The sequence below is a fragment of the Cynocephalus volans genome, chromosome 5 (genome assembly GCF_027409185.1).
Source record: "Cynocephalus volans isolate mCynVol1 chromosome 5, mCynVol1.pri, whole genome shotgun sequence".
NCBI lineage: Eukaryota > Metazoa > Chordata > Mammalia > Dermoptera > Cynocephalidae > Cynocephalus > Cynocephalus volans.
This window is the reverse complement of record NC_084464.1, coordinates 120,207,964-120,231,688: the sequence shown is the minus strand read 5'-3', so window position 1 is coordinate 120,231,688 and position 23,725 is coordinate 120,207,964. Positions and strand designations below refer to the sequence as shown.

At 37.2% G+C, this 23,725-nt stretch overlaps 1 protein-coding gene across 2 annotated transcripts in view; it reads left to right on the top strand.

The window, feature by feature from the left end:
* The window catches only part of MCM9 (minichromosome maintenance 9 homologous recombination repair factor), a 91,593-nt gene extending 68,454 nt beyond the window's left edge, over positions 1-23,139 (top strand). The window contains exons 8-12 of one of the 2 annotated variants that reach the window (XM_063096373.1): positions 14,727-14,929; positions 15,552-15,755; positions 17,261-17,343; positions 17,877-18,022; positions 21,229-23,139. In XM_063096373.1, the coding sequence (XP_062952443.1) occupies positions 14,727-14,929; positions 15,552-15,755; positions 17,261-17,343; positions 17,877-18,022; positions 21,229-22,699 (2,107 nt within the window). In that variant the 3' untranslated portion in view covers positions 22,700-23,139. Of the gene's footprint in view, positions 1-14,726; positions 14,930-15,551; positions 15,756-17,260; positions 17,344-17,876; positions 18,023-21,228 lie in introns of those variants that run through there. The other variant, XM_063096372.1, reaches the window with a different exon arrangement.
* Positions 23,140-23,725: the final 586 nt, after the last annotated feature.

Genomic DNA, 23,725 nt, shown 5'->3' with positions numbered 1-23,725 from the left:
GACCACTGCACCATGGTAAGCATTGCTATTATGGTTATTATTGTTATAAGCATTTGTATTATTATGGTTTCAAAATAAAATTTTTCAAATGTTTCTGCTTTGGCTACTATCCAGGGTTTAATACCTCTTTGAACTGTGACATGTATCACAACCAGTATTTTAGTCTTCTAATTTCTTTACATTTATGTAAGAATTTTACTTTTCAAAGTATTTCAGTATATATTTCACTTATAGATTACTAGAATTTAGTGAATTTAAGGAATTATGGGGTTTTTGTTTTCCTCTAGTTATTATAGTTAAACTAGGTCTTATTCATTCGCTATCTGGTATAGACGTTAGTGGCTTTGTTTTTTTCCTCCCCCCACTTAAGTATTTCTGGATTCATAAAGACATTTGTACTATTTTATTATTATTATGCATTTTAAAAGACACTCAGTTCCTAAACATTACATAGTTGTATAATTAATGTAAAGCTATTCAGTGGTTTGTATCTTTTATTTCTCTGTCTTGAAAAGGTTTCTTTTTTATCAATCAATTTAGTGAAGATATTTTTTAATTACCATGTAATAACAGAGCCTGGTTTCCTGTGGTCTTCTTTGAACTTACTGAGCAGTCGATTTTCAGCCTTTTCTTAGGGATGACAGAACCACCATGTGCTGAGAAGCATCTTATAGTAGCTGTTTTGGTTTTAAATATAATATTTCTAAACATGGTAGCCTGAAAATTTCAACCAGGCTTAACGTTTCTTACACTGTTCAAAAATTTAAATTATGTTTTAAAACAGAGCAGTACTGCAACCTGGCTTTGAATCTCTTCTTCCTTGGGTTACTAAGTTCCATGTTTTCTACACAGAAATTGTGGTCTGAAACAGGAACCCTCAAGAAGAACAGCTGCTTCCAAGAGATCAGACATCTTTCCTTCATAATTTGCTGCTTCTTTGTGTATCCTTAGTAAAATTATTTAAAACTGCCACTGTCATCACTCAGTAACAATATCAAACAGTAACAACAACAATGAATAGACCTTCGTTTAAAATAAAGCAAAACTAAATTGTTAATATTTTTGTTGAAAAGTCAATGTGGTTATGGTGCAAAGAGCATAAGCTTTGGGGTCAGAAAGACCTAGAGTCAATTCCATCAAGTGATGCTATTTTTTGACCTTGTGGGAGATAACTGTCATCTCTGAGCCTCAGTTCACTCATCTGTGGAATGAAAATAACAGTGCCCTTCTTACAGGGATGTTCTCAACTTAGAGTTCATATATGTCAACCTCCTGGCTCAGTGCCTGCCATATCATCAATAGATGGAAGCTGTAGCTACTTAAGTACTCAGTTTTTTTTTAATTATGGTAAAATACACCTAACATAAAATTTACCATCTTAACCATTATTAAGTGTACAGTTCAGTAGTGTTGAGTACATTCACATTCTGCAACCAGTTGTACACTTTAAGACTGTGTTTTCTAGCCAATATCCTCTTAGGCCTGTGTGAAAAGATATTTACAACTCTCCAAAATTATTTATTTCATATGTATATGAAGGTGTTTTCAGGATTCCCTATATTTCTGAATTTATTGGAGTTTTCAAAATAGTTTCAGAGTTATTATACCAACACCATTGCCAATAACAGCCACAAAAGATTTAGTAATATTCAAGCTTTCTATGCCATATTTTTGTGCTTGGAATATATTCCATGAAGGTTATGTACTGTCAGAATGCACGTTCAAAAGTGGTTTGAGTTAATTCTTTTCTTTGTGTGGTTATATTATTAATTTGATAAACAGGAAATTGTTTTTTAAATTTCTGTGTTCACTTTTAGGGTTTTCTTTTTCAAACCTTTTATTTGCAATTGCTCCTACTTGTTGCTTTGCCTCATACGGGATGACAGAGATGCAAAAAGGATTACTCAAAGTCCATCTCTTCTGAGCAGTGAGACACCCTGAAGGGGTTAACTTCCTGGAACCCTCAAGAGAGGCATTCTTCCTTAGGGAAATTAACCATGAACTGGGGTTCTCTCCCTGTATTTATTCTCCAGACCAGAAAGTTACAGAAAAGAAACATAAGTGGAGTGATGGCTAAGTACAGTTTAACAGTAGAAGCTGGTAACAGCAGTGAAATGACAAGGTGACATTCCATAATGCAATTTGCAAAAGGTTGTCGGTCCACCAGCAAAAGCTTGTTCTTAGCAAATACTGTGTTTTCCTATAGGAGTTTCTTCAGTATTTTTACATAACAATAAAGCAACTTTAGGTTAACCTGCTCCAAGGACATTTTGCTGTGTTACAATTATATATCCACAACAAAGACTTTAGCCTGAGGAAAGTTTCCTGTCTTTTGCAAACTTAACATTTCTATATGTATTTTTAAAAGGTTAGGTTATACCTGAAACTACAGGGCTTTGGAGGCTCAGCCCTGTGAAATACATTTGCTTTATAAATGTTAGTATTCTCCACGTCTCCCCCATTTTATTTATTTAATTAAAAGAAAAAGCAAAGGCTATAGATCAGGTTTTCACAGTTAAGACAAAAGCATTTTGTTAAAGCAAAGTTAGTATCATTTAGCATGGCAAGTCCTTTTAATTTACTTCAGGCGAGGATTGATGATGTCATCGTCTCTCAGGGCTCTTGCATCGGCATCACTCCTGGTGCTGTGAATTGGAGTGGAATTGCCAGTTGTTGAAACTCTGGAATGGGGTTCTGTTCCATATAGTAGTTGATTTTGAGTCCAGAGAGTTTTGTTGATGTTTGCCCGTCCAGGACATGGCTGCTATCAAAGCATCTAATCTTTCTAAAATTTTTGATCAATTACCAATCTTTTGTTTAAGAACAGGATGTCTCATCCAAATTATAAACATCCCCTTTAAGGCCGAGAAAATTTAGAGAACTGCTTTTGTAGACAAGATATTATTTCCCCCTTTACAATCAAAGTGTACCTCATAAAAGCATTGATCAAGATTTTGATTGAAAAGGTGTTACTTTTCTTTGTATAGATCCCTCAGTGCCAGAAAGGTTCATTCTCAGGTTATGTTCTGTCCCACGTCAGGGGGAAAGATGAAGCAGCAGTTAGGCCAAATTACGGCAACATGAAGAGGGGTCAACAACTTAGAAGAGACATGCCAGCTTATAAACAAAGTTTTAAATTATATCCTGTTATAAAGAGAGTTAATTTTTATTGAAGTTATGAAAATAGACACTTTGCCATAATAATCATAAAGAAACTTAAAATTATTAAATTTGGGGGGATCAAATAGAGAAAACAAATGTTTTAATTCTGTTTTAAATGATATTTTACTAAGCTGTTGTCAGTTATAGATAGCTTAAGAGAGAGAGTTTTCTTAAATCTGGAAAACAAAATTTATTAACAGAACCAGCAGTGTTTTAAAATAAGGAAATTGTAAAAACCCATAATTCTTTTTAATCAGTTCATTAATTAACTTTTGTTGTTTTGACCTTGGTGAGCAATTTCATAAACCTATCAGTTTCTTCATTAGAATTTTGTAAATTTAGTTTAAAGGTATGAACTCAAAGTTTGTAAGGAAATTGTACCTATCAGAGGTTTTTTTCATGAAATATTTGAAGACATAACATTTTAAAATTATAGTTGAACCAAGATTATGACCGGTAGCATTTATATCAAGATACAGATTTTCAAGAACCTTACAAGATTTTGGGAACACATATTTATAACATCTCAGTACAGCCAATGCTTTCCCGTATAGTCTAATTTATCAAATAAGCCAATTAGTTTTGATACATCTTTTATATATCCTTTGAGAAGCTCCAGGGCCCTTGGAACTCCTCAAAGTTAATTTAAGTCACAAGGTTGAGCTTTCAGAATTTAGTTTTGGAAAGTTTGTCAAATAACAAAGACTTAAAACACTTAGTTGAATAAGATCACAAATTACTACAAAAAATAAAACCAAAATGACAAAGGATTTCAAAAGGAGCGAACACAAGGAATTATCCTGCACAACTTAAAAGACCTCTAGAAAAGACAAATGTAATCCTGTATGGTTAAGTAAATGCAGGCAACAATGTGTACGGATAAGAACATTTTTATATATTCAGGTTAGTAAATAGGCGTCCATTTATCAGAGCAGATTACACAAAGCCAAGTTTGAGTCTTGGCTATTTTTACCAATTAAATATTTATGGTTTCCCAGCCAAAAAATGTGGTGTATAAAATCTGTACCCTTATCAGATAATGTTAACTAGGGCCTATGAAATATTGGGCATAGGTCCCCTTTCACTAGCCATCCTGGGTCCCAAGTTTCCACGTGGCATTTAGGGCCACGTGGAATCCAGAGAGGCCATGTGGAGCAAAGATAATGTCTAAAAGATATTGTTTCTCCCAGTATGTCCAGGAGGCAGAGCTGAGGCGTATTGACCTACAGACAAATTTAGGCAAAAGTTTTAAATCAAATTTTGAAGATATATTTATTTTATCAAAACTTTAAAAAATTAAAGTCACATGAACTTGAAAAGTATACTTATTTATTTAATGAGCGTGCATTAATTATAAGCCAATTTGGTACCATGCAGACAATACAAACACACATACAGACATGAACATTTAGACATAACATACAGCTTACATACGTATATATACAGACATAAACAACAAAAACAAATAAGGATCTTACAGGTTTTGTTTAAAATGTAATTAAATAAACCCACTAATATAAAAGGACAGTCAGGTTTAGATTGTGTCTCTAAAGAATGTTAAAACTTATCAGTGAGGCCTCACCCTGTTTTAGAGAAAGCAAGGTAACAAATTTACATTGTAAGGCAAAGTATGCAAGGCTTTTCAAGAAGATGCAGAGAAGATTTTCTTCTTTTTAAGAAAATAGCATAGTACTCTACCATTTTGTGAAGAAATACATAGATGAGCCTAGAAGAAAATTTAGAAGTCTGTTCAAGATAAACAGCTGGATACCAGAAAATTTGAGACCATCTTGTTAAACAGGTAGACTTTAGTCTAATTTTTGTTTCTCAAATGGGTTACTGCACTTAAGGGCTGAGCTAATGAAAGCCATTTGACTGTTTAGGTTTTAAGAAGAGCAGTAGACCCAAAAAGAGGTATGGTTGGCACGCCATGACTGTTTCTCATAAAGCCTCAGAGTCAAGAAAAGAACCACTGCTTTAAAGAGAGAAAAGAAGCATCGTGCAGATAAGAAAGGAAAACATGCTCAAACAAAACCATCATTGCAAAGAAGTATATTTTGTTGCTTTGCCTCACATGGGATGACAGAGATGCAAAAAGGATTACTCAAAGCCCATCTCTTCTGAGCAGTGAGACATCCCGAAGGGGTAAACTTCCTGGAACCCTCAAGAGAGAGGCTGTGTTACAATTCTATATCCACAACAGAGACTTTAGCCTGAGGAAAGTTTCCTTTCTTTTGCAAACTTAACATTTCTATATGTAATTTTAAAAGGTTAGGCTAAACCTGAAACTACAGGGCTTTGGAAACTAGGCCCTGTGAAATACATTTGCTTTATAAATGTTAGTACAGTCCACACTACTTGCCAAACGTAATAGGGATTGAAAAAAATAAAGCATCAATGAAATCAGAACAACAGGAAAAGTCCTATAAGTAATGTCACATAAAGAAGAGTGCTAGTTTAAAAATATTAAGTAGAAAAAATATGCAAAACTGTATGTGCAGTAACTTGTCCAATTTTGTATACAGTAAGGCATATTGTGGATATACATACACATACACACAGTAAAATAATCAAGACAATTAATAGTGGTTATGTTTAAATAGTGGTATTAGGAAGATTATTTTAAGTCTCTTTTTTGTACTTTACTATATTTTAAAAATTTTCTACCATAAACAGTGGTTACTCTATTTTTCACATACCCCTCAACATATACAGTTTCTCCTGTCATTAACATCTGATATTTGTGTGGTACATTTGTTTCAATTATGAATCAATATTGATACGTTACTATTATTAACTAAATTTTACATTAATATTCCCTCTTTGTGTTGTACAGTTCTGTGGTTTTGCCGAAAACATAATGTCATGTATTCACCATTACAGTATCATACAGAATAGTTTCACTGCCCTAAAAATCCTTTGTGCTTCACCTCCTATTCATTCCTCCCTCCATCTTCTCCTTAAACCTCCCCTAAAACCCTGTCAACCACTGATCTTTTTTTTTCATTACTTCTTCAAACTTTTATCATTTCTTCACATTGTGAACATTCAAAATCCCCTCTTCTAGCTAATTGAAAGTATGCAATAAATTATTGTTAATTACCCTACAGTGCTACAGAACACTAGATCTTTTTCCTCATATCTAGCTGTAATTTTGTACCTGTTAATCAACCTCACATTATTCCTCTTTTCCCGTACCATTCCCAGTCTCTGATAACCCCAATTCTACTCTCTAAATCTATGTGTCCAACTTTCTTGACTTCCACATATGAGTGAGAACATGCATTGTTTCTCTTTCTGTTCCTGTCTTACTTCACTTAACATAATGTCCTCCAAGCTCATCCATGTTGTTGTGAGTGACACAATTTCATTCTTACTTATAGCTGAATACTATTCCGTTATGTGTCTATTACCACATTTTCTTTCTTTATTAATCTACTATTGGACACAGGTTAATTCCATATCTTGGCTATTGTGAATAGTGCTGCAATAAACATGGGGGTACAGATATCTCTTCACTATATCGATGTCCTTTCCTTTGGATATATACCCAGTAGTGGGATTGCTGGGTCCATGTGGTAGTTCTTTTTTTAGTTTTTTGAGGAATCTTCATATTGTTTTCCATAATGGCTGTACTAATTTACATTCCCACCAACAGTGTACCAGCATTTCCTTTTCTCTACATCATGAACAACACTTGCCTGTGAGGACTGCAGGGGTCCCCATTACTGAGGACTCTAGATGTCTAAGATGGTGATGGGAGCTGCTGGGGACCTGTCTCTCAAGTTTTCCCATCAGTGAGAAGTTCCTCCTGGTTCCCAGTTGATCCTCGGGGTTGCGGGTTGGGGTGGTGGCGGCCGGGTATTTCCTTTCTTTCTCTTTGTGGCTGTCTAAGTTTCTGTGCTCACCAGCTTTTCTGTTACTGATGTACTCTGGCGCTTTCCTTTAGTTGTTATCCAAGTGTAGTTATTTATTCATTGTTTGTCTGTTTGTGGGAGAGACAAGCGGTAGGGTCTTCCAGTTGGTCAACTTGCTGACGTGAATCAATTTAATTTTATTTTCTGAATTTGTGAAACATGGTTCAGAAGTCAAAACTATATAAAAAAGATATACCAAAGAAATCACATCTCTTCTCCTTTCATTCTGTTTTCTTCTCTTCCTTACAGATGTTCTTTTCTTTAGTTCCTGATGTATCTTTCTTATGTCTTTTTTTTGCAAGAATAAGCAAAACACACAATTATATATGTGTGCTTGTGTGTGCATCTCCTCTTTCTCATCCAAAAGATAGCATAATATATATATAATTTGGCACTGCTTCAGTGGTATCTCATAGATTATTATATTCTTCTTTACTCTTTCTCCCTTCTCTTCACTTAAAAAAAAAGTTGTATTATTTATGCTTTGTCAGAACAAATAACATTTTCATACTGTTCTTTCACTTTTATCCCTTCCTTTGTTTTGGTCTTACATCTAAAATTCAGTGCTTCATCATCAGTCCTTTTTGGGAATGCCAGGGTATCCCCATCATCTCTTGATTGAAGTTCATAACAGCTTCGTTAGGAAAGGCTTCTGAGTATATACTGAGTTTCTGCATGTTTCAAACCATTTTTTATAGCTTTTACACTTGAAGAATTGCTTGGCTGGATGTAAAGACCTTGCCTTACATTTTTTTCCCCTGTAGTCTTGCTTTATATGTTGCTCTTGACAAATCTGATGCCATTCTGATACCCTTTGCTTTGTAGGTGATTTAGTTTTCTTGTCTGAAGGCCCAGAGGGTTTTTTCCTTTGTCTTTAAAGTGTAATATTTTTACTAGGCACATCAGTTGATTATTCCTGGTTAGTTTTTCTTATATTTTCAGTCCTGGCTGTTCTCTTCTAGATACCTCAGATTTAAATGTTTAATTTCTGAAATTATTTCATGTTCCCTCTCTTCCCCTCTCATATTTTTCTTGAGTTTTGTCATCTCTGGATATACATTTTCTGCTTTTTATACTTTGGTGTTATAAGTTTTTGAATTTCTGATTTGGGATGGTATTTCAAGTATGCAAATGTTTGATTAAGGATATTTAATTCAAGTCAGGGTATTATATTACAGATTTGCTTTGGGGATTGTTTTAGCAGGGAGGTGGGATGAGGTATTATCAACAGATATTTTGATTCATGTAGTTTTATATGGATTTTGAAATGTCATTTTTTTTCTGAATCATTAATAACAGGTATTCTATTAAAGTGATGGTGAGAGGTTTGGATCACTTACTAATTTTTAGTTCAGAGAAGTCTCAGTTAAATGCATTTTACTTAATAATGTTTTTTCTAAGGGGCTTGGTTGATGTGTCTTCTCGTTTAGTAATTTGTTTCTATAGGATCCTTAATATCCACTGCTTGTCTCCGTATTACCCTGATCACCAAGACTCTGAGGGACTCCTGTCCCTTGTAAGTCATCATCTACTCCAGCCTAAACTGCCACCCCAACCCCAGGAACTTTCAGGCCCCTCTTTCTGTTCCCCAGTAGTCAACTGCTTTGATTCATGAGGTCTCAAACCTGTCCTTGATATTTCTCCACTCTTTGTGGAATTCTCTCCTTATGTGGGTGATTTTATCTTATCTTTATGTGGGTGTTCCTCCATGGTAAAAACGCCATTGCTCTCTCCTCTCTTTGCTTAGTCTCCACTGATCTTGCTACTCCGTGATGGACTCTAAAGTTAGCTTTGCTGTTTTCTAATGTCTATTTCTCTACTTACATGTAAATTGACATTTATCCTATTCCACCTCTTTATGTTTTGCCATTCTGGGTTTTGTTCTATGGATTTCTTTGCTCTCCTTGTTTATCTGTAAGATCTTCAGAGGATGGGTTGAGAGGTTTGAATATAAGTGGCTGTTAATGATCCTATGGGAACGTGGAAGTCAACATTTTATTTTTTCAGTTATTCTTTCCTGTTTAACTTGTAATACAGTAGTCACCTGTTATCTGTGGGGGACACATTCCATGCTCCGCAGTGGATGCCTGAAACCGTGGATAATACCAAACTATATATACAGTATTTTTTCCCATACATACATACCTGTGATAAAGCTTAATTTATATTAGGCACAGTGAGAGATTAGCAACAATAACTAATAAAATAAAACAATTAAACAGTATACAGTAATAGAAGTTACATGAAAGTGGTCTCTTTCTCAAAATATCTTAATATTTTCAGACCTTGGTTGACCACAGGTAACTAAAACTGCCCCAGAAACAAAACTATGGATAAGGGAAGAAGGACTACTATATTGACTTTCACTGTATATTTTTATTACATTACCCATGTTTCTTCTGAACCATATCTAGAAAAATAATTGGAGAGTAGTTACCTACAATTATTTTAAAAAGTTCATATATGGAAATGAATAAGACTTGTTCTGTATCCTTTAGAATCAATAGATAGAAAGTTCAGGGGAGCATAATTAAAATCAGTACTAGGAAGACTTTTTAGTGATTAGAGCTACTAGATATCAAGTAGGTTGTCTGTAGGGTTGTAGAGGTCTTCCAGATTAGACTAGGAAAAATTATATAAGAATTCAAGCATCTAATGAGTATAAATGGATAACCTTTAAGTGGTTACCTTTAAGATGCTGCAAATTATGGGCTGGCCTACACACGTAGCCATGGCTAATTCAGCTGCTGGCTAGTTTATTGTAGAATATTTACATAAAATATGGTTTTACTTTATATCATGAAGTACTGAACATGATCTATGCTAGACATGGAACAAGTTCAGGAAACAACATCAACAGCTCTCTCATTTTTTTTAGTGACCACAAGAATGCATTGGGCAGAGACATAATTACCATAGTAAAGAGCCTAGTCCAGAGCTAGTCTGGCTATGTTAAGGTTCCAGCTCAACTTACAAACTAACTGGGCATGTTACTGAACTTCTCTGTACTACTTTAACTGCTGTTCTACTATAGCATAATTTGGGAGTATTGGGGTTTTTCAAAGTAGATATAAAATAGTACCTTGATTATCTCATTGCCACCATAGCATAAGAAGTTTATTCATCTTCAAACCTGCTCTCCCGTTACTGAGTCAGGTACTTTTCTGTCACTGATTTTTTGTGTTTGTGGGTCTTTTAGATTAGTTCAGTGGTCTTTCCTGTCTTTATTTCAAATACACTCAGGATAGGCCCAGTTAGACACTGTAATCCCCATGAAAAGATTTATGTAAGAGCAGCTCCTAGGCCTCTAGCCAGTTCGTGAATTGATTGCTCTTGCGTTAGATGCCAATCAGCTGTTCCTGTATGGCAGTTTACACAGAAAGGATTGTGGGGTTATGTGCTTGGTGGGCATTCCGATGTTCCGTCTGTCCAGAACTGTAATGAGGACAAAAGAATCACTTATGGAATAAACCAAAGAACAGGTTATAACAAGGACAGATTTGTCAGTGCTGGGAGACAATAGTTTAAACAGACAATAGCCTGGTGAATCCAATCTGTATAGGAAGTAGCTCTTTATGAGAAATGTCTTGAGCTCAGTGGGTTTCAAAGAGACAGACAAAAAGGATGGCAAGGTTTTAAAGACAGTACTTGGTCACGTTTACCTAATAACATGTAGACTCTTGGTCAAACTCTATAGTAATTTTTACAGTTTCTCCCCAGATCATAGCTACCACCAATTATGTGATTTTTTTTCCCTCTAAGTTGTCCTTTTAAATTTTTTCTTTTTTAACTTTTATTTTGATATAATGTCACTTACAGAAAAGTACAAGAATAGTACGTGTTGGTTTTGCTTGGGGGTCAGCAGTTAAAATGTGTCCCCAATCACCAGTGTCTATCAAATCATCTGCTTGGTGGTGGGAACCAGGGAAAACACTCTTCAAGTTCCATGTTTGCTCATGTGTTCATTTCTTCATAGCACTCCCTCTGTGTCACTCTATAATTTAAGAAAAAGTTGGATCTGCCTCCAATAGTAATTCATCTAATGTTTTTGGCTAACAGTTTTCAGAATCTTCAGTTCATTACCGCTAATTAGAGACCTGTTAATCTTCCAGATGCGAAGTGTAGAGTTAATTGCCAAATGCAAAACTCTTGGGAAAATTTCTCTAGAGAAAATGTCTCTAGAGACTTACAGCATAACACGATGTTAATTAGTAGCAGATAAGAAGGCTTAAGTGTGAAAAAGTAACACTTAATCATGAATCCTACCAAAATAAAAAAAGTGTGAACTTTACCCTTAGGAAAAACCTTACTTACTCCTAATTCCTCAGTTCAAAGACTTCTCTTCCTTTGGCCAGCAGTCAAAGGCTTCTGTACTCTACAATGAATCTTTCACTGAGCTGTCATCATCTAGCTGTTCTGGGGCCCTATCTCATGGACCACTTCAAGTTTTCCTTTGAGGCATTTCGTACCTTGCAACATCATTTTCAGGAACTCTTGAATGTGTCTGCTTTTGGTTTCTCTCTCTTATTTCTCTTTAATGTCTCAAGTGACTAAAGTGTAATTGATTTTTGAAGGGATTTTGATTCGAATCTCCCTTAAGGATATTAGTGTGAATCTCTGGATCAGAATATCTGACTGGCCTCCAAGGCTGCAGAGAATTTCTCAGAGATTTTTTTTTTTTACTGTGTCCCTTTATATACACTGCAGAGCATTAGAAAGTTCTTTCTAAAATAACAGCACACTTAATTGTTCCATTTAACTATGCTGATTCCACAAATTGCTTTTTTGAGTTGAGGTTAAACGTTATACAGTGTTTTCATGTGGTGGGCATATACTGTACCTGCAAGGGCATATCATAATCCATACACCCCCCATTCAAATGCTTACGTGGCTGGGAGGGAGCCAATGTCATTTCTGCTGTGTAAAAACTTGTTATAGTTAGAAGAGAAAAAATGGCAAAACACCCAGGATGCCTAGAGTCTACTCAAATGTAATTCATAGTATCAATTGGTCTTATTGAGTCGGTACATGTTTAAGACCAATAATTATGTTGTTCTTTGCTTATGTTATTTAAGTCTAGAAACATTTGTAAAGTTTAGTAGTTTGATTACTTACATTTTGTTCTGCTGCTTAATGAAATAGAAGTAAGAGGAAATCAAGAGGTAGTGGTGCAATGTGAGCTTTAAAAAAAGGTGTCAATATTTGAATTTACCTGTCTTTTTCAACTGTTCAAATCAGTGCCTGTGCTTAATGAATGGCAGCCCGGTGCCACAGGGTGCTGTGTAGTCATTTGAAAGAACTTTATGTGATGGTGATCTTTAAGGCCATAGGATGCTAAACTAAGTAATGATATGGGAAAGATAATGTTTCATTATTTTCAAGTTTCTTTTCAAACTTACTAGAATAGCATCTCATCAAGGGCAGGGTATCTCTAGATTCTTAAATAATAGAAGATACGCTCACTATTTGCTGGGATACATTTTAGGAGAGAATTTAACATTGCAATGATATATTTGGTGCTACTAAATTACATTCACATGCCTAGGGTAGGAAGTACAATCTGACAATTTAAAACGACAAGATAGCAATTTATTGTTTTGCCCAATAAATATGTCTTGGGCACTAAGCAGTGCCATGTTCTCTTCTGGCTGCTGGCACCACAAAGATGAAAAGATAAGACCTTTGTTCTCAAAATGCTCACAACCTGTGCCAAGACAGACAAGTAAACATTTATTGTACACTGATTCTAACAGCCCTGGAAGAGTAGGGCGTGAATCCCCATTTGACTGAGCATCACTTTTCAGTATCTCTGAGGTGGGACCTGGGAATCTGTATTGTTAAAGCCACCTTGGGTCTCACTGATCAGCCCAGCTTCCCTCTCAGCTATAGTGTACGGTGCTGCTAGGGACATGGGTGTAGCCTCCATTACTTAATGGTGGCTAACTTAAGTCCATCTAAAGCAAAAGACTTCACTCTCAAACTAAGTCACTTTATACAACTGAAAAACTGTACTGGACTTTGTTGTTCAAAGCCTTTTTCAGTCTTGCCTCTTAATAAATGGGGTTTAGAAGTGATTTTTCCCCCCCAGTCCTTCAAAACCTCTCCAGTTTCTGAGCTGTCTTTACTGCCTTTCATTTCTCCTTGAAAATTAATCAGTTACTTTCCTATGCTTCTCTCTTTCCTGCAGCACTTTGCCAAAGGAAGTTTTTCTTATGCATGTCACAATCTGATGTGGATTGAGGGTGGGGTGATGTGCTACACACAGTTGTTCAGGGACCAGGCTCCTTCTCTCTTGTGGTGCTCTGGCTCCAGGGCCTTATCCTCTTGTGTACTCCATGGGCAAATAGAGAGAGGAAATATGGAGGATTGCACAGGAAGGCTTTTAGGATCCAGAACTAGAGGTGGTACATGTTTTTTCACCCCCATTCCGTTGTCCAGACTTGATATTACAGCCCTACTTAACTGTAAAGAGGGGCGGGAAATATAATCTTGCCTCTCTTCCCCAGGGGTAAAGAAAACAAGGTTTAGAGAACATATATATAGCAGCCACTGTCCCAGGCTGGAGCTAAATTTGGAAGTACCCGTATATAGGTGGTGACTGAAGCCATGGGTAAGGATGGGGATCACCCTGTGAAGGTTGTAATGGGAGTAATAGGAGACCATCACAAAAACAAGGGCACTTTCTGAAGGATCTGTACTGGTAAAAATAACTTGTGCAACCTAACTTTACAATGTTTAGAAGAATTATTACTATGTTGGTAGGAGAGTTTAAACATGTGGATTAAGTAAATGGAAAATTACTTTTTGCAGAAACTGGAATCTTTTCACTCTTTGAAGTTAGTGCAGAAAAAATACATATCATCATCATCATTTTAGGACTGTTGAAGCCTGTGGACCATTGCACTAGCATCCTATTCTCTCTACCGTCCACCATCCTTCCCTATCCAGCCTGTCCACCAAGCCCAACCCTCTTCAGGCCTCCCTTCACAGTTGCTCCCAGAAACTTGATGCTAAGTTGATCCTGATGTTTCCTTCTCCTCCCTCTCTTTCTCTCTCTCTTTTGTTTCTTTCATGTTTAAAAAAAATCAAAACAAAATAAGTGAATACACAGAAAGGTTTTGCTTCAGTTCCTCACCATTTCTCAAAGTCATCCTCACTTCTTCACAAATATGCGTCTCTCACCACTTAAAATGTCCAGTTGTCTTGAAGAGCCCAGTTCAAAAGCTGCTTCATAATGTTTCTCTGATCATCTTTTCCATCTGTGTAGATGAATACATCATCATCTTACAATTTCCTGCGAACTTTATACCTGTAGAAGTTGACCTGTGCTGCTCTGATTGCTTAAGAACAGTATCTATGCTTGGTTTAATTTTGTGTATCTCTTAGCCCTGGCAGAAGGGTCCGCTTATAGTAGGGGCATAAAAAGTGTTTATTGAGCAGTTACGTCTCTTCAAGATTGACTAGGGTCAATGTACTTTGTTTGAACTTGGTATTTTTAATTTCTCCTTTTATCATTCCACATTTTCTTTCACAGGAGTTTCTCTAGATTTTCAAGATGCAAGAGCAGCCCTGTTTTATTAACAAGTTTAATCTTGCCTTTGGAATCAATCTCACAGTCTATGAATTGTACTCTGTCTCTCTTGGCAGCCTCGTGTGCAAGCTGAACACAAGGACAACTGTCCTGGCAGCGACCAACCCCAAGGGCCAATACGAGCCCTGCGAATCTGTGTCCGTGAATGTTGCCCTTGGCAGTCCACTCTTAAGTCGATTTGACCTGATCCTGGTTCTGCTTGATACCAAGAACGAAGACTGGGATCGCGTAATCTCCTCCTTTATCCTAGAAAACAAAGGTATGTGAAGACAAGTCATTCGAAGTGACAGAGACAGCTTAGTCATAACTAAAGGAAATTCCCTTTGAAGAAAATTAAATGAATACCCAAGGTTCCCTCCTAACAGACAATAGAGAGATGCTTAGACAGAAAGCAGTAAAGGAGAGGAGCCAGTTAGTGGGTCCCAGAGTGAAGAACGGAAGGAAAGGGGTCTCCCTCTACCTGCTACTGATGAGATCATAGTTAAATATGTCCGTTGTGATGAATGGACAAGCTTATAATATAGAATTGCCACTCACCGCTTGCACACAAAGAAAACCAGAGTTAATTATGAAACAGAAATCTCTAAATATGGGATTCTCTTTAAATTGGATTTACTCAAGTACTTTTTATTACTATAGGGCAGACCAGAATTATTCCAAATAATTTTAACCCCTGTAGGAAGCTTAACTTTATTAAGCTTAGCTCTAAGACTGCTTATTTTGGAACTGTATGCTATGCAGAGAACAAGGTCTAGATTTCAGTGGCCACAAATTCTGGAAGTTATATTTTAAAGTATGAATACAAGTAAATTATCAAAATCCTTAAAGTGAGGTGTTTGCCTGTTCTTAGAAATTACTGACCCAACACCTGATATACACAGGTTACCCAAGCAAATCAGAGAAGCTTTGGAGCATGGAAAAAATGAAAACCTACTTCTGCCTCATTAGGAATCTGCAGCCCACACTGTCTGATGTGGGTAATCAAGTTCTTCTCCGGTACTACCAGCTGCAAAGGCAAAGTGATTCCCGGAATGCTGCCCGGACAACCATCCGCCTGCTGGAAAGCTTGATACGATTAGCAGAAGGTTTATTTCATTCAACAAATGATACTTTTGTTGAGTGCCTACTGTGTGCAAGGAATGGGGCTTGGCATAAAGGATTCAAAGATGGATAAATATAATCCCTACTCTAAGGTGCTCACAGTCACTTAAAAAGTAAATGCTCTGAATCATAAGACACCTGCTCTTCTGAGGACAGATTATAGGTGTTGAGTGGAATGTGGTGTCATTAAGAAACAGGAATCTTTGTGACATCTCAGGACCTCCTATAACTTAAGATATTCATTTAGATGGCCTTATTTCTGATGTTTTGTTTCTTAGTGGCAGCTCTGTTAGCATTTTGAGTGGGATAATTTCTTCTTTGGCATTGTTTCCCATGTAGCTTCTCTGGTTTTTCTCAGTGATTTCCAGTTGCAATGTACCCCTATCATTATAATAACCAAATTAACAAGGCCATGTCCTGTCCTGTCCCTAAAGCATTAGGCTTTCTTGCATATATACATCTAACATGCATCTCAAACTTTTTTTTCTAACACTGGCTTTTACATTTTAGCCTTTGTTTAAATAATTTTAAAAAAATCGGGCTGGCCTATGGCTCACTTGGGAGAGTGTGGTGCTGATAACACCAAGGCCGCGGGTTCGGGACCTATAGGGATGGCCGGTTAGCTCACTTTGGAGAGCGTGGTGCTGACAACACCAAGTCAAGGGTTAAGATCTCCTTACCAGTCATCTTTAAATTTAAAAAAAAAAAAAAAAAAAAAAAAAAAATCACATGAACTAAATGTATCATGTAATAAAATAATATAAGCTTATTGTGATTGTTTTATCTTTCTTTTTTATTTTTTTATTTTAGCTTAGTAAACAGTACTATAAAACAAATGGACTTCATTTTTTCAAGGATGTATAGCTAATATTAGGGCAAGAAATACCCAAAGTTCAGGCTTGCTACTTCTGGTAGCTTTGAAAAGCTCATAGATCATAGACAAAAAGAAGTGCCAGAGATGAGAAATGAGTTTTTCAAATTTTGTGTATTTCTGTAATAGCTTAGAAAGTAAGGATTAAAAGTTGCTGAATAGGGGCCGGCCCGTGGCTCACTCGGGAGAGTGCGGTGCTGATAACACCAAGGCCCCGGGTTCGGATCCCATATAGGGATGGCCGGTTAGCTCACTGGGTGAGCGTGGTGCTGACAACACCAAGTCAAGGGTTAAGATCCCCTTACCGGTCATCTTTTAAGAAAAAAAAAAAAAAAAAAGTTGCTGAATATTATATATATGTTTATATAGCCCCTTTATTTGCTAGAGCCCAGAGTACTTTTTCATATAAATACACAAAATTACATACATATACACAGAAGGATTAGGTCTAGTATTCGAGAAACAACCTTAAAACTAGTTGAACATAGACTTTTGTGCTTCTTCCAGTAAAGTTAATTTGGCATTAGCTCATCCATAAAATAGTTGGGTGGGGCAGGTAGAGAATTACATTTATCATTTTAAATATTCCTAAAAATCAAACGTGTTTTATTTTCTTAGCTCATGCTCGCCTCATGTTTCGTGACACTGTGACTCTGGAAGATGCTATTACAGTGGTGTCAGTAATGGAGTCTTCAATGCAGGTGGGGATTTTTTGCATACCTAATATTTACCCTAATTACAAGCTTGCTTTAAAAAACAAGATACTTTATTAACATATCAGAAGTTATAAAAACGATTATATTCTAGACCTAATAATCCCTGGAAATACATCCAAAGGTAACCGTTTAAAAGAAGGGGGAAATATCATAGAGACATCCATTGTGTCAGTGGCATTGCTTTTTCCCATTGGTGTAAAGTAATGGGTCTCGATACTTTTTCCTCTTAGCACACCTGAATATGTTTATGGTCCCACTAGTGAGAGTATGGCCTCTTGAAGCAATGATTGCCACCAAGAACTGGAGGAGAGAACTATCGAAATTTGAAAAAAGCTTTCAAGTGATTCTGATATCCAAGAATACATCTCAGAAATGTGATTAAATGTTAGAGGTGCCCACTAAATTGAGGGGGTGTGGAGGGCTGGTCTTAGCCACCTGGGATCAGTGGTCCCTAGTGCATTCTTGCCTCCATGTTGACTGGCTTGGAGACTTTCTCTTGTATTTTGTTACCCCTTCAGGGAGGTGCACTCTTAGGAGGTGTGAATGCTCTCCACACTTCCTTTCCTGAAAACCCTCAGGAGCAGTACCAGAGGCAATGCGAACTTATTCTGGAAAAGCTGGAGCTGCAGAGCCTCTTGAGTGAAGAGCTTAGAAGACTTGAAAGGTGAGGAAGGAAAATCAAGCAAGGCATATAATGGAAAAGCCTTATTTGGCACTGAAACAAAGGAAGTGTGAGTGAAGTGGAAAATCTGTCTGTACTATCTGTAGGGGATTGTTTCACTTGTCTATTGCTGTTTCATCAATCACTCCATAGCTCAGTGGCTTAAAAAAAGAAAAGCCCACCATTTTAGTGCTCGCTTTTGTGGGAGTCAGAAATTGAAGCAGGCTCAGTGGGAAATGACTAGTCTCTGCTCCACACGGTGTTGGCTAGAGTAACAACTCAGGAATGACAGAAGCAATGTTTCAAAACATACGTCTCTAATGACTTGCTACAAAGTGGATAATAGACATGAGGGACACATGCATAAGTCAGAACGTGGACCCTTTACCTAAAGAATTTTCGCCTGAACTTTATAGTTTGCACACTCCCTAAATGCATGGGCTTCTAAAAAGCTAGACTTTGAATGTGTACCTGAGATTCAGGAGTGAGGAATGGCAGATGTGTCCATTCGGGTATCTTCATGATCAGTGTGAGTGGCTTAATAATTGACCTGCACCTGGTTATTGGTGTTGATGTTGAAGCCGGGGTCTGGTGTAGGGAGTGCATGTGGAAGTGGAGCAGCTGCAGAAGGAGAATTTGGGAGCTACATTGGGATTGTTGACTGTATTCAGTAAAACTTCTTAAAGGCATTTCTCTCCCATTTGCTCACTCCCTTCTCTCAGCAGCCTTCTCTTTCTAACTTATAAAACCTCAGCACAGCCTTCTGGGGGAAGTGTGGGGACTCTTAATACCCAGGTGCCAGACTGCAGTAAATTTGCACTTTGTATAAAAGCAACCCCTCTTTTTTTTGGCCTCCTTGCTCTTTTTATGATCCAGAGGATCATGGTGCTGAGATCTAAGTTATTCCTTTGGGTCGATTATGGTTGATGTAGCTGATCCTTTTCAAGCTGCTCCTGGGCTTAGCTTTGCCTTTGGAGAGGCTGCTCATTTTGACTGTCTCAAGTGACCAGAAACTGACATATGTTGGATTCAGGAAAGGAGGGAATGTCAGGCACAGAATCAGTTGTTGTGTGTTACAAAAATGGCAATTAGACTTCCTCAATTCAAAATGACCCTCCTGGAGGAAAAGAAGAAAAAAAAAAAAAAAAAAAAGTATGTGACAATCTAAGAGACAGGGTTCTGCCTTAAAATGTTCTTTGCTACTGGTATTTCTTTATAATGCAGAAGTATGTTCAGGTGTTGATCCTCAAAGCAGGAAAACCAGATGCCCTGCAAGTGAAAGTGAATTACCTCCAAAATAAGTGTACAATCTAAAGCTAATCTTGTCAAGTGAGAAAAACCCAACTAGCATATGGAAAAGAGCTCTCTATTCCTTAAGAAGATCACATAATTATAATGAAACCATTTATATTTTTATCATGCTTTTCTTCCAGTAAATGCTTTACTAGTGGTAGTCTGCCTCAAGTGATGGGCATTCTATCCATCTCAGAAAAGAGTGCAAAGATACTGTCTTTTAGGAAGGTATAGCAGCTGGTAGAAATTTTATGTAGGGCGGAGTTTAATTCCTGAAGTAAGAATTAGGCTAAAATAATAGGACTAAATTATTCTATCCCCTAAATTTCTCATCCTTTAGGATATTGTTATGGAACTTTAACAATTATCAAGTATCCCTGACCTCAGTTTGATGCTAAAAAGTATACTAGGTAGTAGTAATTTTGAAAGCTATTTGCTTTTTTGTTTGTTGTAACTCAGATTAGTAACAATGAACATAGGTTTGCTGTATTGATATTTCCAAAACTATTGTGAATGAATGAATATAAGCCAATATTTTTATAATAATTTGTTTTTTCAGATTATAAAGATAATACATGTCCTTTATAGTATTTTGAAAAGTAGCAGTAATGAATTAATTAGAAAACAAAAATCACATGTAATCTCATTTCCTAAAGATATATACTGTTAACATTTTGATGTGTTTATATATATTCAAATTTAATGTATTTCCTTATGTTCTTTTTTCTATGATTACACATGAATTTTAGAATAATTTACTTATCTGCTTTTGGTGTAATTTCTTTTCAGATTTAGTACGTGGAATAAGGGTCATGTTGCACTTTATAATGAAAAGGCATTTCTAGGTTGTTGGGAAGGGCTTTCTAAAGAACTTACCTTTGGGGAACTACAATTCCTGTTAGAAAGTGGTCCTTCTGCCATTATTTCACTTCCTAATATGCCCAAGATGTAAAATGAATATCACTGAACAGATCCTTCACTCAAAGAGGGTGAATAGATTCTAACTCTGTATCAAATTGATGGACAGCAGGTGCCTAGAACTCATGTTGAAACATGACTGGGCTTTGCAGGAAAGAATCACAGCTGCCTGGGGGGTGTCTGCCATGAATGTGCTGCTTAAGAGGGGGTGGGGACTGTGGGCAGTGGGAGCATCAGTACAGAGGTGTCACAGACTCTTTACTCCCAAAGGTGACTTTTTTAGATGTGCTAAAATTCAGTACCTGGGCCGAGCCCGTGGCGCACTCGGTAGCGTGCTGCGCTAGCAGCGTGGCCACGCTCCCGCCGCGGGTTCGGATCCTATATAGGAATGGCCAGGTGCACTCACTGGCTGAGTGCCGGTCACGAAAAAGACAAAAAAATAAACAAACAAATAAATAAATAAATAAATAAATAAATAAAAATAAAATTCAGTACCTCACTTGAGTATAGAGATGGGAGTGATCATAATCTCCAGTCTTTCACTTTGGTTCTGATCGGCAAACTGGCTACTAAACAGCTGGAGCAATAACTTACTTGGCCAGCAATCAGCTACTATGCAAACAGCAATGTCTGTCTTGCATATGAACACTTAACATGAGAGACGAGACTGAGCATGTCACACTGACCTTCAAACAATCTTAAACGAATTAAATGAACTTTCAGAGAGATCTAAAAATGTAGACATACCTCCTATTTCATTTTCTTTATTTTACTGCTGTTTTAAGTTCAATTAGAATGGTTATCAGAGCACTTAAATTCTATATAGATAAAAAAGGAAAATTTCCTTCTACTGCTCTAGGAGACTGTATTTGATATTAACTTAGAATTATGTTTTATTTAAGCCTTTGAGATGGCATCTCATAGACTAAATAAATGAAAAATATAAAGCAAATTCTCTTCCCTTCAATACATGTATTCCTTATTTTTCTCTGCTGCAGGTTACAGAATCAGAGAGTGCACCAACCCCGACCACGGGCAGTGGAGGCAGAGACTACTCCAGGGTCCTCAAGAAATGATCCAGCAGAAGAATCAAAGTTCAGAACTTCAACACAGCAGGAAATGAATGGTAGCATGCATACCTTCTCTTCTGGAGGCAATCCTGGGAAAAGCCCACTTCTAGATCTCCCGTCCCATCTGGGGCCTAAGAGATCAACAAACAGAAAACATTCATCTGAGCACAAAAATAGCAGAGATGACAGTTTGGACTGGTTTGACTTTATGGCAACTCAGCAGATTGAACCTAAAAACTCTGTTCTTGTGTCTCCTGGTTCCAAAATAACTGGGGAAAATATGTTGAAAGTGTCTAACAACAAATCTCAGGATAAAGAAAAGAGTGAGCCAGGCCAAAGGAGCAAATTGGAAGCTGGGAAGCTTCCATCACCGGGAGAGACAGATGCTTCACTGAGGCCAGATGATATTGAAGGGAAAAAGACAAAAAGGGTAGCACTAGTCTCTGAAGCAACAGTCCCTGCCAATGAATCAGACTCGGTGCTGACTCATGTCCCTAGGAGACTGCACAAGCTGTGCAAGGAAAGGGCCCAGAAGTTGTGCAGAAATACCACCAGGGCCCCTTCACAGCCGCCCGCCTTGCCTCCTCCTCCTCAGTCCATTTCTTTACATAGCCCAGAAAGAACACTGGAAACTCTCAAGAGAAAGAGACTGAAATCCTTTGCTCAGGCTGAAGACTCTGAACTTGACAGTGTTGAGACTCCAGGTTCCCCTTTGGCCAAATTGGCAAAATTCACTTTCAAACAGAAGTCAAAACTGATCCACACTCCTGAAGACCACAGCCATGTGTCTCCAGGAACAACTAAAATAGCAGTTCATAGTCCTAAAATTTCCCAACATAGAACAAAAAGAGAAGCAGCTCTGCCTGAGCAGTGTCCAGAAAAGTTAACCTCTACCTCAGGAAACAGAAGCTCAGATCAGCTGCAGGGTAAGACAGAGGAGGTGTCACGGCACCCACCAGAGAAAAATGGATCAAGAGAGAAGAGGGAATGTGCCCCTGAAAAGAGAGTTATTCAGTCTAAATTAGAGCTTGGTAACAAGACTGGGCATTCTCATCTTGCTTGTGAGAAAGACAAAAAGGAAGAGATTTCATGCAATAATAAAAGCACCAGGGTTCATACTTGCACTTTAGCCAAATTGGCAAACTTCTCCTTTACCTCCCCATCGGAATCCAAATCAGAATCCTGTCCTCCTCCTGAAAGAAAGAACCAGGATGAGAGAGGCCCAAGCCCCCCTCCTACAACCACAGCTACAGTGCTTGGCAGTAAAAGGAAATCTTTTCAGTTGCCAGGGTCCACCGAGAAACTGATTCTTTCCAAAAAATCTCTCTTCACTTTACCAGAACTAGATGATGAAGCATTAGATTTTGACTGGGACGAAGAGATAAGAAAAAAGCCATAATTATGAAAAGTTTTCTGGTAAAATTTCACTTTCCCCAACTCAACACAATACTTTCAGGGTATCAGCGTGTTATTCGTAAATGCACAGAAATTGTTGGCCATATTGAGCACCATCCTGAAAACCCGCTCCTCCATCAGGTTTTATAATTTCAAGTTAACTTCATGACTTAAAAAGTTGTACAATCAATCTAGGTCAGTGTCATACCAGCACTTCATTCAAAGTAATTGATGTTGTGCTTAATTTTGTAAATGGAGTACTTGTATTCCCAAAGATGTTTCTGGTTTTTTGGGTTTATTTAAGGGGGAGGGGTCTTCCCTAAATCCGTTCTTTAATTGACTCAGGAACAAATGCTGGGAGGGTAGAACTCATAAATCTAATAAGGCAGATTAGGTATTTTCTATTTTTTCTTTTGTATTTTCACCTAGGATGTTCTAAGTATAATGAATATTTCTTATAATTTGTGATGATTTGCCAAAATCATGTGATTTTTCTAATGTTATTTTTGTGTTTATCCTCATGCATCAAATTAAATGTGGTTAATACTTTTCTTTCTTTGAGTTGTATCCTACAATTCCATGGGATTCTTAGAAATCTGGTAATAAGTAAAATAGCAGCTTTCTGAAGTACTGGGAGTTTTCTTTTCTTTTCTGAACCAATATTTTGTGCTTAAGATTTTTTTTCCTGAGGGTCCTGCCTTCAACACAACTTAAATCCTGTGGGGAGAAGAAAAGAGTGTGTGCAGTAGTCTCAGTCACACTTGTCTTAGCTACCCAGTTGGTTAATATGGAAGTGTGATTCCTGCTAAGTTATGATTCATTTGTCTTTAAAACCAAGCAAATTACTGTGTTTGACAGGAATAGATAACTCAAGCTTTATCTTTCTGCGCGTTTTTAAAAATCACTTCTTCCTTTGGATTCTAGCAGTGGTTGTTAGCATTCCATAATTACAGCCTTTCTCTTCTGAAGTATGAACTTGTAACATAATTATTAATAGAGTCTTTAATTGTCTGAGAGACAATTTAAAACT